This window comes from Mesoplodon bidens (genome assembly GCF_964165515.1).
Source record: "Mesoplodon bidens genome assembly, chromosome: 1".
Taxonomy (NCBI): domain Eukaryota; kingdom Metazoa; phylum Chordata; class Mammalia; order Artiodactyla; family Ziphiidae; genus Mesoplodon; species Mesoplodon bidens.
The window spans coordinates 183,307,548-183,324,568 of NC_138176.1; the positions used below are offsets into that span (position 1 = coordinate 183,307,548).

At 38.2% G+C, this 17,021-nt stretch overlaps 1 protein-coding gene across 1 annotated transcript; it reads right to left on the bottom strand.

Moving 5' to 3' along the window:
* Nucleotides 1–11,184: 11,184 nt before the first annotated feature.
* Nucleotides 11,185–12,426, bottom strand: CXCL11 (C-X-C motif chemokine ligand 11; the record flags this gene model as incomplete). Its single annotated transcript, XM_081224871.1, has 4 exons — nt 11,185–11,226; nt 11,464–11,536; nt 11,645–11,771; nt 12,366–12,426. 4 exons carry the CDS (start codon nt 12,424–12,426, stop codon nt 11,185–11,187), a joined length of 303 nt encoding a protein of 100 aa, XP_081080997.1.
* Nucleotides 12,427–17,021: the final 4,595 nt, after the last annotated feature.

Below are 17,021 nucleotides of genomic sequence, written 5' to 3' on the forward strand. Positions count from 1 at the left end.
TACAGGTCTTTTGTCTCCTTAGGTAGGTTTATTCGTAGGTATTTTATTCTTTCTGTTGCAGTGGTAAGTGGGAGTGTTTCCTTCATTTCTCTTTCAGAATTTTCATCATTAGTGTATGGGAATGCAAGAGATTTCTGTGCATTAATTTTGTATCCTTCTACTCTACCAGAATCATTGATTAGCCCTAGTAGTTTTCTGGTAGCATCTTTAGGATTCTCTATGTGTAGTATCATGTCATCTGCAAACAGTGACAGTTTTCCTTCTTCTTTTCCAATTTGGATTCATTTTTATTTCTCTTTCTTCTCTTATTGCTGTGGCTAAAACTTCCAAAACTGTGTTGAATAATAGTGGTGAGAGTGGCAACCTTGTCTTGTTCCTGATCTTAGAGGAAATGGTTTCAGTTTTTCACCACTGAGGATGATGTTGGCTATGTGTTTGTCATATATAGCCTTTATTATGTTGAGGTAGGGTCCTTCTGTGCCTACTTTCTGGAGAGTTTTTATCATAAATGGGTGTTGAATTTTGCTGAAAGCTTTTTCTGCATCTATTGAGATGATCAGATGGTTTTTCTCCTTCAATTTGTTGATATGGTGTATCACATTGATTGATTTACATATATTGAAGAATCCTTGCATTCCTGGGATAAACCCCACTTGATCATGGTGTATGATCCTTTTAATATGCTGTTGGATTCTGTTTGCTAGTATTTTGTTGAGGATTTTTGTATCTATGTTCATCAGTAATATTGGCCTGTAGTTTTCTTTTTTTGTGACATCTGTGTCTGGTTTTGGTATCAGGGTGATGGTGGCCTTGTAGAATGAGTTTGGGAGTGTTCCTCCCTCTGCTCTATCTTGGAAGAGTTTGAGAAGGATAGGTGTTAGCTCTTCTCTAAATGTTTGATAGAATTCGCCTGCGAAGCCATTTGGTCTGGGCTTTTGTTTGTTGGAAGATTTTTGTGTGTGTGTTTGGTTTGTGGGCCTCTCACTGTTGTGGCCTCTCCCATTGCAGAGCACAGGCTCCGGACATGCAGGCTCAGCAGCCATGGCTCACGGGCCCAGCCGCTCCGCGACATGTGGGATCCTCCCAGACCGGGGCACGAACCTGCGTCCCCTGCATCGGCAGGTGGACTCTCAACCACTGTGCCATCAGGAAAGCCCTGTTGGAAGATTTTTAATCACACTTTCATTTTCAGTGCTTGGATTGGTCTGTTTATATTTTCTATTTCTTCTTGGTTCAGTCTTGGACGGTTGTTACCACAATTTTTAAAAAAGCAAAGGAAGAATAAACACAGAATTCAGGATAGTGATTGTCTTGGAGTTGGAAGAGATAAGGGAATAGGAAAGGGAAGGAGCACATAGCTATATTTTAAGTTATTATTAATGTTCTAGTTCTTGATTTGGGTAGTGAGTTCATGGGTCTTCACTGTATTACAAACATATAATATATGCATGCATGGATCAGAGATGACAATATATGTATCATCAACTAAAATGATTAATCCAAATCTGTACACCAAATCTGTGGTCCATTAAAAAGTAATTGGCTGTAAACTTGTCATTTCGGCACAGGAGTGAGAGTAAGTTTTAGATTCCTGGTTCCTCCTTTGGAGAGAAGCAAAAGGAATGTGGCATAATTATGCCACTGCTTTTCTGAGTTATTTCTTTTTCTTTTTTTTTTTTTTTTTTTTCGGTACGCGGGCCTCTCACTGTTGTGGCCTCTCCCGTTGTGGAGCACAGGCTCCGGACGCGCAGGCTCAGCGGCCATGGCTCACGGGCCCAGCCGCTCCGCGGCATGTGGGATCTTCCCAGACTGGGGCACGAACCCGTGTCCCCTCCATTGGCAGGGGGACTCTCAACCACTGTGCCACCAGGGAAGCCCAGTAGTTTTCTTTACTATTCATATTTTCCTCTGAGTTTGGAAGTTGTGGTTTTCATGTCAGACATTCATTTGGGGAAATTCTCAGTCTTTTAAAAAAATATTTTCTGTTCTTTATTATCTTTATCCTCCTCCTGCCATACCCATTATGTATATTTCTCCTCAGCCAATTCTTTGACTGCTTTTTTTTTTAGATTCCACATATAAGCAATATCATATGACATTGTCCCTCTGTGTCTGACTCGCTTCACTCAATATAACCATCTCTAGGTCCATCCATGTTGCTGCAAAACCCTTCATTGTTAAGGATAACTCTCAGTTTTTTCCAGTGTTGTCAGCAGTTCTGTCTGGCAGACATATGATAACACTTTTTAAACAGGGGTATTGAGACCAAGGCTCCTGACCTCTGACATGTTGACCTCCAAATAGAAAAATCCTTTCTCTGTGTGAATAAAGGTGGTCATCGAGATCCAGGTTTCAGGGAACTGGCCCAGGGTCCCAAGGATGGTTGTGGCTTCAGCTGGTGGGGTCCCTCCAGAGCTGGCAGCCTCAGTGAGGCCACCCTCCCCTTGGGCTCCGGGGCAGCTCAGTGACAGCAGAGGGAAGAGACCCCGAGCCAAGAGTTCCAGCTCTGCGGAAATGCGGGCTCCATTCTGGGTGCTGGGGGTGGGGCTATATCACCATTTAGTTTTCTTCAAGCTCTTACTGACAATTTGTCTTTTCTTTGTGAACAATATACAGAAGAACGCTAAATCATGATCTATGGGAAATTATATGAAGCCTGTAATTTACCTCAGGGCATTTCCAATATACTAGCAGTTTATTGAGCAGCCATCACCAAGCAAATATATCTGCATTTATGGTGCTAGGATTTCCAGCAAATGTAGTTGTCTTTCTTTGATACTTAAGTGAAACTACAGTTGCAGTGTACGTAATGATCTCAGTCTCAAATAAAATTTGTTGACAAGGCAAGAAGAAGCAACTAACTTTGTCTTGCCACCCACCTGCAGAAAACCCCACAAAAAAACCCAAACAGTTGTGTGTGTGAGAGTGTACTATTATACACCACAGAATGCATTGAATACATCATAATACATCATAAAGATTTATATTTATTGGTTCTGGAAATCTTTAAGGAACATATATACTAAAGAGGTATATTAATTCTGTATGGGTATATTAAATACCATACTCAGTAGCCAAAAATAATTAAATATAATCTTTCTTTTTCTACCAGTATTATCCAAAACTGCTTCATCTGTTTCAAAGCTTCTCTTGGTTAACTAGAAGAAACAGTTCTGAACTTCTAAATCACTGTGGATATTTGGCATCTCAGGTTCCATATATTTAAAACCCAACCTTCAGTTTTCTCTGCTAAACCACACCTTCCCCTGATCTACCTATTCCTGTTAGTGGCAGTACTTTTCTTTTAAACCTCAAAACCTCAGCTTCTTTTCTCGATTCCTTTCACTGCCTCTACTTCAAATTCAAATCCTTAGCATTTTCCTCGATTCCTTTCCTCAGCTTCAGCCTTCACATACAATCTATCACTAAGTCTTATTCTTTTTGCAGTGTAATCTCATTATATTTCCATTTTCACCATTACCACCTTATTTTAGCCATTATTATTTTTGTGGTAAAATACACATAACATAAATGTTACCATTTTAACCATGTAAAATTATAAAATTCAGTGGCATTAAGTACATTCACAGTGTTGTATGATCATCATTAGAATCTAGTTCCAGAACTTTTATCACCAACCCAAGCAGAAACTCTGGATCCATTAAGCAGTCTCTCCTCATTACCTCCTCCCCGTAGGCCCTGACAACTATTAATCTGCTTTCTGTTTCTGTGGATTTGCCTATTCAGAGTATTTCATATAAATGCAATCATACAATATGTTGCCTTTTGCATTGGGCTTTTTTTTTTTTTACTGAGTATGTTTTCAGGGTTCATCCATGTTGTAGCATGTATCAGTATTTCATTCATTTAAAATTTTTTAAAATTTTATTTTGGAGTATAGTTGACTTAAAATGTTGAGTTAGTTTCAGGTGTACAGCAAAGTGATTCAGTTATACATATATCTATTCTTTTTCAGATTCTTTTCCCATATAGGTTATTACAGAGTATTTATTTATTTACTTATTTATTATTGGAGTATAGTTGCTCTACAGTGTTGTGTCAGTTTCTGCTGTACAATGAAGTGAATCAGCCATATGTATACATATATCCCCATATCTCCTCCCTCTTGGACCTCCCTCCCACTGCCCCCCCATCCCACCCATCTAGTTCATCACAGAGCATGGAGCTGAGCTCCCTGTGCTATAAAACAGGTTCCCACTAGCTATCAGTTTTACACATGGTACTGTATATATGTCAATCCCAGTCTCCCAGTCCATCCCACCTCCCCCTCCCCGGCCTTGTTATCCATTTATTTGTTCTCCATGTTTTTGTCTCTATTTCTGCTTTGCAAATAAGTTCATCTATACTATTTTTCCAGATTCCACATATATGCATTAATATGTGATATTTGTTTTTCTCCTTCTGACTTACCTCACTCTGTATGGCAGTCTCTAGGTCCATCCACATCTCTGCAAATGGCACAATTTCGTTCCTTTTTATGGCTGAGTAATATTCCATTGTATATATGTACTAAATCTTCTTTATCTATTCCTCCGTTGATGGGCATTTAGGTTGCTTCCATGTCCTGGCTATTGTAAATAGTGCTGCAGTGAACATTGGGGTGCATGTATCTTTTTGAATTATGGTTTTCTCAGGGTATGTGCCCAGGAATGGGATTGCTGGATCACATGGTAATTCTGTTTTTAGTTTTTTAAGGAACCTCCATACTGTTCTCCATAGTGGCTGTATCAATTTACATTCCCACCAACAGTGCAAGAGTGTTCCTTTTTCTCCCCAGCCTCTCTAGCATTTATTTTTTGTAGATTTTTTTGATGATGGCCATTCTGACTGGTGTGAGGTGATACCTCATTATAGTTTTGATCTGCATTTCTGTAATAATTAGTGTTGTTGAGCATCTTTTCATGTGTTTGTTGGCCATCTGTATGTCTTCTTTCAGGAAATGTTTGTTGAAGTCTTCTGCCCATTTTTTTGATTAGGTTGTTTGGTTTTTTTGATATTGAGCCACATGAACTGTTTGCATATTTTGGAGATTAATCCCTTGTCAGTTGCTTTGTTTGCAAATATTTTCTCCCATTCTGAGGGTTGTCTTTTCATCTTGTTTTTGGTTTCCTTTGCTGTGCAAAAGTTTGTAAGTTTAATTGGTCCCATTTTATTTTTGTTTTTATCTTCATTACTCTAGGAGGTGGGTCAAAAAAGATCTTGCTGCGATTTATGTCAAAGAGTGTTTTTCCTATGTTTTCCTCTAAGAGTTTTATAGTGTCTGGATTTACATTCAGGTCTTTAATCCATTTTGAGTTTATTTTTGTGTATGTTGTTACAGAGTGTTCTAATTTCATTCTTTTAGGTGTAGCTGTCCAGTTTTCCCAGCACCACTTATTGAAGAGACTGTCCTTTCTCCATTGTATATTCTTGCCTCTTTTGTCATAGATTAATTGACCATATGTGCATGGGTTTATCTCTGGGCTTTCTACCCTGTACCATTGATTTATATTTCTGTTTTTGTGCCAGTACCATACTGTCTTGATTGCTGTAGCTCTGTAGTATAGTCTGAAGTCAGGGAGCCTGATTCCTCCAGTTCCATTTTTCTTTCTCAAGATTGATTTGGCTCTTTGGGGTCTTCTGTGTTTCCATACAAATTTAAAAATTTTTTCTTCTATTTCTGTGAAAAATGCCATTGGCATTTTGATAGGGGTTGCATTGAATCTGTAAATTGCCTTGGGTGGTATAGTTGTTTTGATAATGTTGATTCTTACAGTCCAGAAACATGGTATATCTTACCATCTGTTTGTGTCATCTTCGATTTCTTTCATCAGTATCTTATTGTTTTCTGCATACAGGTCTTTTGCCTTGTTAGGTAGGTTTATTCCTAGGTATTGTATTCTTTTTGATGTGATGGTATATGAGACTACTTCTTTAATTTCTCTGTGATTTTTTTGTTGTTAGTTTATAGAAATGCAACAGATTTCTGTGTATTAATTTTGTATCCTGCAACTTTACTGAATTCATTGATGAGCTCTAGTAGTTTTCTGGTAGCATCTTTAGGACTTTTTATGTATATCATGTCATCTGCAAACAGTGACAGTTTTATTTCTTCTTTTCCAATTTGTATTCCTTTTATTTCTTTTTCTTCTCTGATTGCCATGGCTAGGACTTCCAAAACTATTTTGAATAATAGTGGTGAGAGTGGACATCCTTGTCTTGGTCCTGATCTTAGAGGAAATTATTTCAGCTTTTCACTGTTGAGTGTGATGTTACCTGTGGATTTGTCATATATGGCCTTTATTATGTTGAGGTACGTTCCCTAGGCCCCCACTTTCTGGAGAGTTTTTATCATAAATGGGTGTTGAATTTTGTCAAAAGCTTTTTCTGAATCTATTGAGATGATCATATGATTTTTATTCTTCAGTTTGTTAATGTGGTGTATCACACTGATTTGTAGGTATTGAAAAATCCTTGCATCCCTGGGATAAATTCTACTTGATTGTGGTGTATGATCCTTTTACTGTATTGTTGGATTCAGTTTGCTAGTATTTTGTCGAGGATTTTTGCATCTATGTTCATCAGTGATACTGACCTGTAATTTTCTTTTTCTTGTGGTATCTTTGTCTGGTTTTGGTATCAGGGTGATAGTGGCCTCATAGAACGAGTCTGGGAGTGTTCCTTTGCAAGATTTTGGAATAGTTTCAGATGGATAGGTGTTAACTCTTCTCTAAATGTTTCATAAAATTCACCTGTGAAGCCATCTGTCCTGGACTTCTGTTTGTTGGGAGTTTTTAAAATCACAGTTTCAACTTTAGTACTTGTGATTGGCCTGTTCATATTTTCTATATCTTCCTGGTTCAGTTTTGAGAGATTGTACCTTTCTGAGAATTTGTCTTATTTCCTTTTATTGTTACATTTTATTTCTATAGCAAGTGATGCTGATTTCACATGTACAGTAGTGAAAGTTTGCTTTTTATGCAAATGTAAGCAAAATAAAGGTGGTACACAGAAGTTGCTAAGGATAGTGAAGATTGATCAGAAATATGGTAAAAAAATTTGTTATGATGATATGAGAATGACTTGAATTTTGGTAAATACAGACCTGAGCTATGGCAACGTATTCCCTTTGCCAAGCTTTTCTAGTTCCAGTCAACCTTCTATACCATTCCCAGAATAATTTAGAATAACTTGGATAGGGTCATCCTCTTATTCATGAACATTTAGTGAATCCCCATTTTTTTTTTTTTTTTTTTTTTTTTGCCGTACGCAGGCCTCTCACTGTTGTGGCCTCTCCTGTTGCGGAGCACAGGCTCCAGACGCACAGGCTCAGTGGCCATGGCTCACGGGCCCAGCCACTCCGCGGCATGTGGGATCTTCCCGGACCAGGGCACGAACCCATGTCCCCTGCATCGGCAGGCGGACTCTCAACCACTGCGCCACCAGGGAAGCCCCAGAATCCCCATTTTATACAAAGTAAAATTCAAGGTTGTTTAGCTAGACATTTGATGTCCTTCATACTCATTCAACCAAACTAATTTAATTATTATTTTCAAAGCTCACCTTATACTTTCCTACCATTGTGCATTCCTTCATGTCATTCCTCTGCTGTAAGTTCCTTTCCTCTAGTTTCTATTGCCCCTCAGTCATTGTATTCTTAAATATTTGTCAAGGGGTCTGATATCTCCTAGGCACTGTACTGTGGGCTAGGACTACAGTAGCTTTCTTATTGAGCTTACACTTGTGGGAGAGGAGATATTAAGTACAGTAATACTTCTTTACTTGCAACAAATAGTGTCATGAAAAAGTAGAGTGTTCTGAAAACAAATAAGACACCTAATCTAGTTGAGATTGAAGGGGTTGTTTCAAAGATGACCACCTGGAGAAAATGTCACTTAAGCTGAGATCTTATTGATGAATAGGCATTAGCTTAATGAAGGAATGGGCTAAGGGAATAGTCTGTGCAAAGGTACTGAGGTGGGAAGGATCTTGGCTCAAGTATGTTAATTCATTCATATGTTTATTTATTTATTTTTTTTTTTGCGGTACGCGGGCCTCTCACTGCTGTGGCCTCTCCCGTTGCGGAGCACAGGCTCCGGACGTGCAGGCTCAGCGGCCATGGCTCACAGGCCCAGCCGCTCTGCGTCACGTGGGATCTTCCCGGACCGGGGCATGAACCCGTGTCCCCTGCATCGGCAGGCGGACTCTCAACCACTGCGCCACCAGGGAAGCCCCATATGTTTATTTTGCTATGAAGAAATTTAAGTTTTTTGTTGTTTCTCAATAATAATGTACTGGTCTATGCTACTTTACTTTAAAAAGATAAATATCTCGGGCCTCCCTGGTGGCGCAGTGGTTGAGAGTCCGCCTGCCGATGCAGGGGATACGGGTTCGTGCCCCGGTCTGGGAGGATCCCATATGCCGCGGAGCGGCTGGGCCCGTGAGCCATGGCCGCTGGGCCTGCGCATCCGGAGCCTGTGCTCCGCAACGGGAGAGGCCACAACAGTGAGAGGCCCGCATACCGCAAAAAAAAAAAAAAAAAGATAAATATCTCAATCATATGTTTTTTCTATGATATATAATATAGATATATAGTTTAAAAAATACCAGATTTATCATGTAGCTCTTAGTGAATTTTTTTATTTTTAAAGATACTCTTAAAAAATCACTGTAAATAGTCAAATAATAGATCCAGGTTTTAAAACTATCCAGGGAATTCATCTAGAAGTCCCATTTTTATGTAGAAATTTATATAGATTTGTGATATATGCACATATAATATTTATACTACATATCTATATTATATATCATAGAATAAACATATGATTGAGATATTTATTTATTTATATACAAATCCCCTAGATAACATTTTGGTTTCTCATTATTGCTTGTAGGCACCAGTCAGAAAGTTAGTCAGTAGGAGGGCCTATTAGGTTCCAGGCAGCCTGCTCTGCTATTTACTTTTCTGTCCATTCTCTGATCTGCTTTATGGTTGGCTCTTTGATATCGATGAAAAGGATACACCAAAGATGCATTTAAATTGTTCTTTTGTTTTCAACTAAACAGAAATACCTGATTTTTGGTAATTCTATAAATATTTTCATTTTTCAAATGTATAGTTGTCTATATAAAGAGTGATGTAACAGCTAAGGGTTTTTTTTAACATCTTTATTGGCATATAATTGCTTTACAGTGGTGTGTTAGTTTCTGCTTTATAACAAAGTGAATCTATTATACATATACATATGTTCCCATATCTCTTCCCTCTTATGTCTCCCTCCCTCTCACCCGCCCTATCCCACCCCTCTAGGTTGTCACAAAGCACCGAGCTGATCTCCCTGTGCCATGTGGCTGCTTGCCACTAGCTAGCTATTTTACGTTTGGTAGTGTAAATATGTCCATGCCACTCTCTCACTTTGTCACAACAGCTAAGGTTTTTGGATACACGCAGAGAAAACAATTCTGGCTAGCTTCAGCTGGAAAGGAATTTAATTGGTAGTTGAAGAAGCCACAGGAAGACTGAAGAATCAGACTTGGAAAATATACAAAACCTAAGGGTGCTAGGTGGCAGGAAGGACTATAGCCAAAGTCATGCTACAGGAACGTGTTAGGAAGCCTCTACTGTCAGACTTACACTGTTACTACTGCCACTTTAACTATTTCTTACTGACAGCATCTTTGTGGTGCTAGCTGGAGTTCAGAGTCTAGGGTAGGAGTGGTCTGGCTGAGACCTTGTTCTGGCTGCCAGGGAGGAACTTCTTCCTTTGGCTTCTACCTTTTGGCTTCCCACCAAAACTCACATAATAAGAAATTTGCCCTGAGTAAGAAGGGAGTTTCAGCCTAGGAAGACCCTTTAAAAAGAGATAGCTGTCCTTCACAACTACTCACTAAAATATATTTCAAAACAGTTCTGTGTGATGACAGGTAGCTGTATGCCTCTTGAAATACAAGGTAAAATTGTTCAAGGCATCTCACATTTCTTGAAAACATATAATCGTTTCTGTTTTAAGAAGGGTTGTGGTAGTTTATTAGAGAAAAATTATTTTCTTTTCAAAGTGAAACTGTCATAAATATCTCTAAATTTTATAGTACAGGCATGACTAAAATAGATTAGATATGTATTTTTCTAAGAAAAAGAATCACAGAAAGTAAAGATGATTGCCAGATACGCACATATACTTATTTCAACATTTTTCTTTGGTAGAAAAAAGCATTTCATATTTTAAATGTGTTCAAAATATTAGTATAATTTATAACAGTAGATAAACCCAAAATTCACAGTAAACACATACATCCTAATTGCTTCAAAATATCTCAATGAAAAAAAAGGTTGTTAAAAAAATCAAGGGCTTCCCTGGTGGAGCGGTGGTTAAGGATCTGCCTGCCAATGCAGGGCACACGGGTTCGAGCCCTGGTCTGGGAAGATCCCACATGCCACGGAACAGCTAAGCCCGTGCGTCACAACTACTGAGCCTGCGCTCTAGAGCCCACGAGCCACAACTACTGAAGCCCGCGTGCCGCAACTACTGAAGCCCATGCGCCTAGAGCCCATGCTCTGCAACAAGAGAAGTCACCACAACGAGAAGCCCGTGCACCACAACGAAGAGTAGCCCCTGCTCGCCGCAACTAGAGAAAGCCTGCACGCAGCAATGAAGACCCAATGCAGCCAAAAATAAATAAATAAAATAAATTTAAAAAAAATCAAGTCAAGACCAGAGCTACTAATTCTGTTATGAAATATTTGCACTCTTACCAGTTACCCTTAGCTTATAATTGTCTTCATAGTACATTTCATGAATTACAGCCTTTTTTATAAAAAAGATGGTGTTTAAGGACTTTTTCCAATTTTTAGGGAAAGGAATGTGGATTTGCATAAAAAGTATTTAGGGAATGTTCATGGATGCTTTTGACTTATGAGTCATGGTCTTGATTTCAGTAATAATACATATTGTAATATAAAATATAGGTCAAATACAGACAGATAATTTTTAGAGACAGAAACGTTTTCATAGCCACAGCAGAATAGTTACAAGCATCAAATCTCCTAGAAAGTTTCCTAACCTAGAAATGCATGAATGTTCATTACAACAGGCAGGAGAAAGTCAGTTTCCTATTGCAGAATTCTTATCATGTCAGTAGTCAGTGACACTTGTTCTAGAGTTTCAAGTCCTCCTTTCCAGGACTTCATACTTTTTGATATTTTAAAAAATTCATTCTTTCAGCTTTCTGTAATGAGAAGAGGAGAGTTTTACCACCTTGTGCTGTTCTTGTTTCCCAGTGATTTAGGAGTTGACATGCAAAAACATACAGCAGGAAAGGGAATCTAATTATAACCAGAGACCCCTTATCAAAACATTTACACAGGATCATAGCAGAACAATTCTGCAGTTGTCAATTTTATTTTTTTGAAAGATTTGTCTTGGATAATACAGATTATAAAATGGAAGTAATCTGGTAACCTACCTTGATTATAACTTTTGCTTGCTTTGACTTGGTATTTAGGCATCTTTGTCCTTTATGTGTTTTCAGGGTGATACTGTTAAGGGAAGATCCAAAACAGTCTTAAATTTTGGATGGAAAAACATAAGAAAAAGAAAGCAAAAAAGCCACCACCATTGTTATCTTCAGTGAGTCCATTACTTACATCACTTCTGTTTTGTCACAGTTATTACTTGGGTAAATTATGGAGACTTTCTCAATATTTGCCACTTTCACTGCTTTTACTCCAGGGCCTGTGCAAAGACACCGTCCCCCTTTGAACATGGGGAAGCCTAGAACAGATCATAGCATCAGTTACTAATACATCTGATTGCAATCATATAGCTATGATTTATGTATAACCTTGATTGAAGAATGTGGGCCAGGTTTTCATTAAGGCTAAAGATAGTAATTTGTCAAATAGCACTCAACACTGCTGTTACTGGGAAAGGAGCTTAAGTAAGAAGTTGATGATCTTCTCTTTAAATTTGTAAGCAAACTATTAAAGAATAAGGGGGAGAATGAAAGACGTTTTTTGGAGATCAAGCTTATTTGCCTCTTGCTTTTATGCTCAAGAATTTTTCCAGAAAGCTAATAACATTATCTCATATAAAATCTTCTTAGCAGACATTTAGAACTATTGCTAAAGGCTCTTGCCAGATTTTGCAGCCAAATAAGATATTCTATTAAATTTATCATCTCTAGTTTAAATAATCATCTCTAGTATTTTAAACATTTCCAATATTCTCTGCCAAACCCATAGTAACTTCTAATGTGTGAGGTTAAATAAAAATTTACTGTATCTTTTAGGATAAAAGTGGAAGAAAAAGACATTTGAAGCATTAGAAAAGAAATTTATAGGTTGAGAAGTAAAAAGTACCATATACCTTGAACAATTGTAGCACAGAATATCACAGCCAGGACTGTAGCCATGCCCTTCATATTCATGTTTGTCTGTTGCTGCTGCTTTGGCTTTGCTACTCTTCTTGGAGGGAGTAGAAATGCTGATCATGGAAGAGAGGTCTTAATTGGCATATATAAGGCATTTTATACACCAGCAATCCTCTTACAGAAATAGGAATTTCCCTCCTTGAGTCATGTTCCTTTCTTCCAATAGTTTCTATTTTGTTCTCATCTAAATATTACTGTCCCTTCCTTTTTTCACAGGGTTGAAAGTAATACGAATGTGAAAGTGCTTTGTAGATAGTAAAGTGCTGTATAAATATAGAATAGAGTACACCCACATGGGAACCAGCCTTAAGGAAGCATTTCCTAGAAATGTATTTAATTATTGGACTACCCTGGACAGTGAAATTCTGATTGCCATTCATTCTTCCATTCAGGAAGATTGTCTTCCTATATTCAGTCCTTTCACTCTCCATCCTGCACATAACTATATAAAAGAACATTCTTTGAAACTTAAAAGCTTTTGCACAGCAAAGGAAACCATAAACAAGACCAAAAGACAACCCTCAGAATGGGAGAAAATATTTGCCAATGAAGCAACTGACAAAGGATTAATCTCCAAAATTTATAAGCAGCTCATGCAGCTCAATAACAAAAAAACAAACAACCCAATCCAAAAATGGGCAGAAGACCTAAATAGACATTTCTCCACAGAAGATATACAGACTGCCAACAAACACATGAAAGGATGCTCAACATCTTTGCTCATTAGAGAAATGCAAATCAAAACTACAATGACATATCATCTCACACCAGTCAGAATGGCCGTCATCAAAAAATCTAGAAACAATAAATGCTGGAGAGGGTGTGGAAAAAAAGGAACACTCTTGCACTGCTGGTGGGAATGTGAATTGGTACAGCCACTATGGAGAACGGTATGGAGGTTCCTTAAAAAACTACAAATAGAACTACCATATGACCCAGCAATCCCACTACTGGGCATATACCCTGAGAAAACCATAATTCAAAAAGAGACATGTACCAAAATGTTCATAGCAGCCCTATTTACAATAGCCCGGAGATGGAAACAACCTAAGTGTCCATCATCGGATGAATGGGTAAAGAAGATGTGGCACATATATACAATGGAATATTACTCAGCCATAAAAAGAAATGAAATTGAGCTATTTGTAATGAGGTGGATGGACCTAGAGTCTGTCATACAGAGTGAAGTAAGTCAGAAAGAGAAAGACAAATACTGTATGCTGACACATATATATGGAATTTAAGAAAAAAAATGTCATGTAGAACATAGGGGTAAGACAGGAATAAAGACACAGACCTACTAGAGAATGGACTTGAGGATATGGGGAGGGGGAAGGGTAAGCTGTGACAAAGTGAAAGAGCGGCATGGACATATATACACTACCAAACGTAAGGTAGATAGCTAGTGGGAAGCAGCCGCATAGCACAGGGAGATCAGCTCGGTGCTTTGTGACCGCCTAGAGGGGTGGGATAGGGAGGGTGGGAGGGAGACGCAAAAGGGAGGGGATATGGGAACATATGTATATGTATAACTGATTAAATTTGTTATAAAGCAAAAAAAAAAAAAAGAACATTCTTTTAAAAAATTGTAATTTTTTGGACTTCCCTGGTGGTACAGTGGTTAAGAATCCACCTGCCAATGCAGGGGACACGGGTTCGATTCCTGGTCCAGGAAGACCCCACATGCCGCGGAGCAACTAAGCCCGTGCTTGACAACTACTGAGTCTGTGCTCTAGAGCCCGCAAACCACAACTGCTGAGCCTGTGCGCCACAACTACTGAAGCCTGCATTCTCTAGAGCCCATGCTCCGCAACAAGAGAAGCCACGCAATGAGAAGCCCGTGCACCAAAACAAAGAGTAACTCCCACTCACTGCAACTAGAGAAAACCTGCGTGCAGCAATGAAGACCCAACACAGCCAAAAAAATAAATAAATAACTAAAGTAAAAAATATATATATACTTTTTCTTTTGCTTTTAAGTCCAAACTCTTACACGTAAGGCCTATTTTATTTGACATCAAACGACCTTTTATTTCACCTTATTTATATTTTTCTGACTATAATTGCATGTCTGAAGAAGTCTCCTAAACAGCTATACTTCTGAATTTATATACATTTCTTTTTGCATGTTTAACAATTTTTACATATATATATACGTCTCAAGCACTGTTATTTAGTACATAAAGTTGTATGAGTTGTGGATTTTTAAAAAATGATTGTCTTTTCTAATGTGATGTTTTTATTTCTTGGATTCTACTTCCATGTAACCCCTGTTTTCTTTTTCTTTTAACCTTTCCCTCTTAAGCTTTCTAAATCTGTTTATTTTAAATATGTCACTTGCAAACACTTAAAAAATCATATCAAAGGGAACTTTTTTTTTTTTTTTTTTTTGTGGTACGCAGGCCTCTCACTGTTGTGGCCTCACCCGTTGTGGAGCACAGGCTCCGGACGTGCAGGCTCAGCAGCCATGGCTCACAGGCCTAGCCGCTCCGCGGCATGTGGGATCTTCCCAGACCAGGGCATGAACCCATGTCCCCTGCATTGGCAGGCAGACTCTCAACCACTGCGCCACCAGGGAAGCCTCAAAGGGAATTTTTAATAGGTGAATTTAATTATTTTCCGTGTGATTGGTAATCTGTAAGCTTTTTAAAATGCTTCCTTCATGTATCTTTTCTGTCTTTGTTTTCTTTTATTTCTTTCTAACTTTACATATATTTTCTTTAATATTTTCTTATGTGATTTGAACAAAATACATTGTTTTGTGTTTTGCTAGTAATCTTAGAAAAAGCCAGGTTAAAAATTTTTGAAATAATTTACATCAACCATAATAGAATCTTCTGGTTCCTCCCTTTGTAAGATGAGAAGAATCACTGTAACTTTCTTTCAAACATTTCTTCCTATTTCCTAGTTTTGTTGGTATAATCTGGGGTTCATAGCTAGTTTGCTATTTTCAGATTATTATTACACATTGGTCAACTTCTTTTCTGAGAATTATGATTACATTTTATTCTGAAATTATATATTTATTTAGACATATCCTACATTTAAATTATTTTATCAAACACTACAAGTCTTTAAAACCTCTTTGTCTTTATTTGAATTAATCTCAAAGTAGCTGGATATTATTTCTCTTTCTCATTCATTCATTCATTCATTTAACATATATGATTCAAGGCAAATTTTCTCACAGGAAAACTGGTAAAGTATCAATAAAAGGAATATGTTCTTGGATTTCACAAATCCTTATCCATTATTTTTTCTTCACTTCAAGTTCTCAGGTAATACATACATCCAAAATTATGCAGAGTTGGGACAGGAGGTGGTTTTGTGCTTTAACCTTTTTACTTCTTTATTTGAAACATACAAAAAGTAAGCCTAATTAGGCTCTGGCAGGTGCTAATATGGATGCTCTCTCTTTCCTGAACACTCTCTCCCTTTTTCCTGCCTCTTCCTCCGAGAGTCCCTGCCTTAAAGTTTACTGGAAAGCACCACCCCATTCTACAGTAGTTCATTGCTCATTCATTCATAAAACAAATATTTATCTTAGGTATCTATTACATGCCTGGCACTCTTTTTTTTTTTTTTGATTCAGATTCCTATACTTTAATCATTAGGGCTTACTGCAGAAGATTAGAGACAGAATTTGACATTGAAAGCTTAGATTCCAGTTTTTTTTTTTTTTTGGGTTTCATTGACCTTTACTTGTAACTTTTTTTTTATAACAAATTTAATCAGTTATACATATACGTATGTTTCCATATCCCCTCCCTTTTGCGTCTCCCTCCCACCCTCCCTATCCCATCCCTCCAGGCGGTCACAAAGCACCGAGCTGATCTCCCTGTGCTATGCGGCTGCTTCCCACTAGCTATCTACCTTACATTTGGTAGTGTATATATGTCCATGCCGCTCTTTCACTTTGTCACAGCTTACCCTTCCCCCTCCCCATATCCTCAAGTCCATTCTCTGGTAGGTCTGTGTCTTTATTCCTGTCTTACCCCTATGTTCTTCATGACATTTTTTTTTCTTAAATTCCATATATATGTGTTAGCATACAGTATTTGTCTTTCTCTTTCTGACTTACTTCACTCTGTATGACAGACTCTAGGTCTATCCACCTCATTACAAATAGCTCAATTTCATTTCTTTTTATGGCTGAGTAATATTCCATTGTATATATGTGCCACATCTTCTTTACCCATTCATCCGATGATGGACACTTAGGTTGTTTCCATCTCCGGGCTATTGTAAATAGGGCTGCTATGAACATTTTGGTACATGTCTCTTTTTTTTTTAAAGTTTATTTATTTATTTTTTTAATTAGTTTCTGCTTTATAACAAAGTGAATCAGTCATACATATACATCTGTTCCCACATCCCTTCCCTCATGCATCTCCCTCCCTCCCACCCTCCCCATCCCACCCCTCCAGGCGGTCACAAAGCACCGAGCTGATCTCCCTGTGCTCTGCGGCTGCTTCCCACTATCTATCTACCTTACGTTTAGTAGTGTATACACGTCCATGCCTCTCTTTCGCCTTGTCACAGTCCACCCTTCCCCCTCCCCATATCCTCAAGTCCATTCTCAAGTAGGTCTG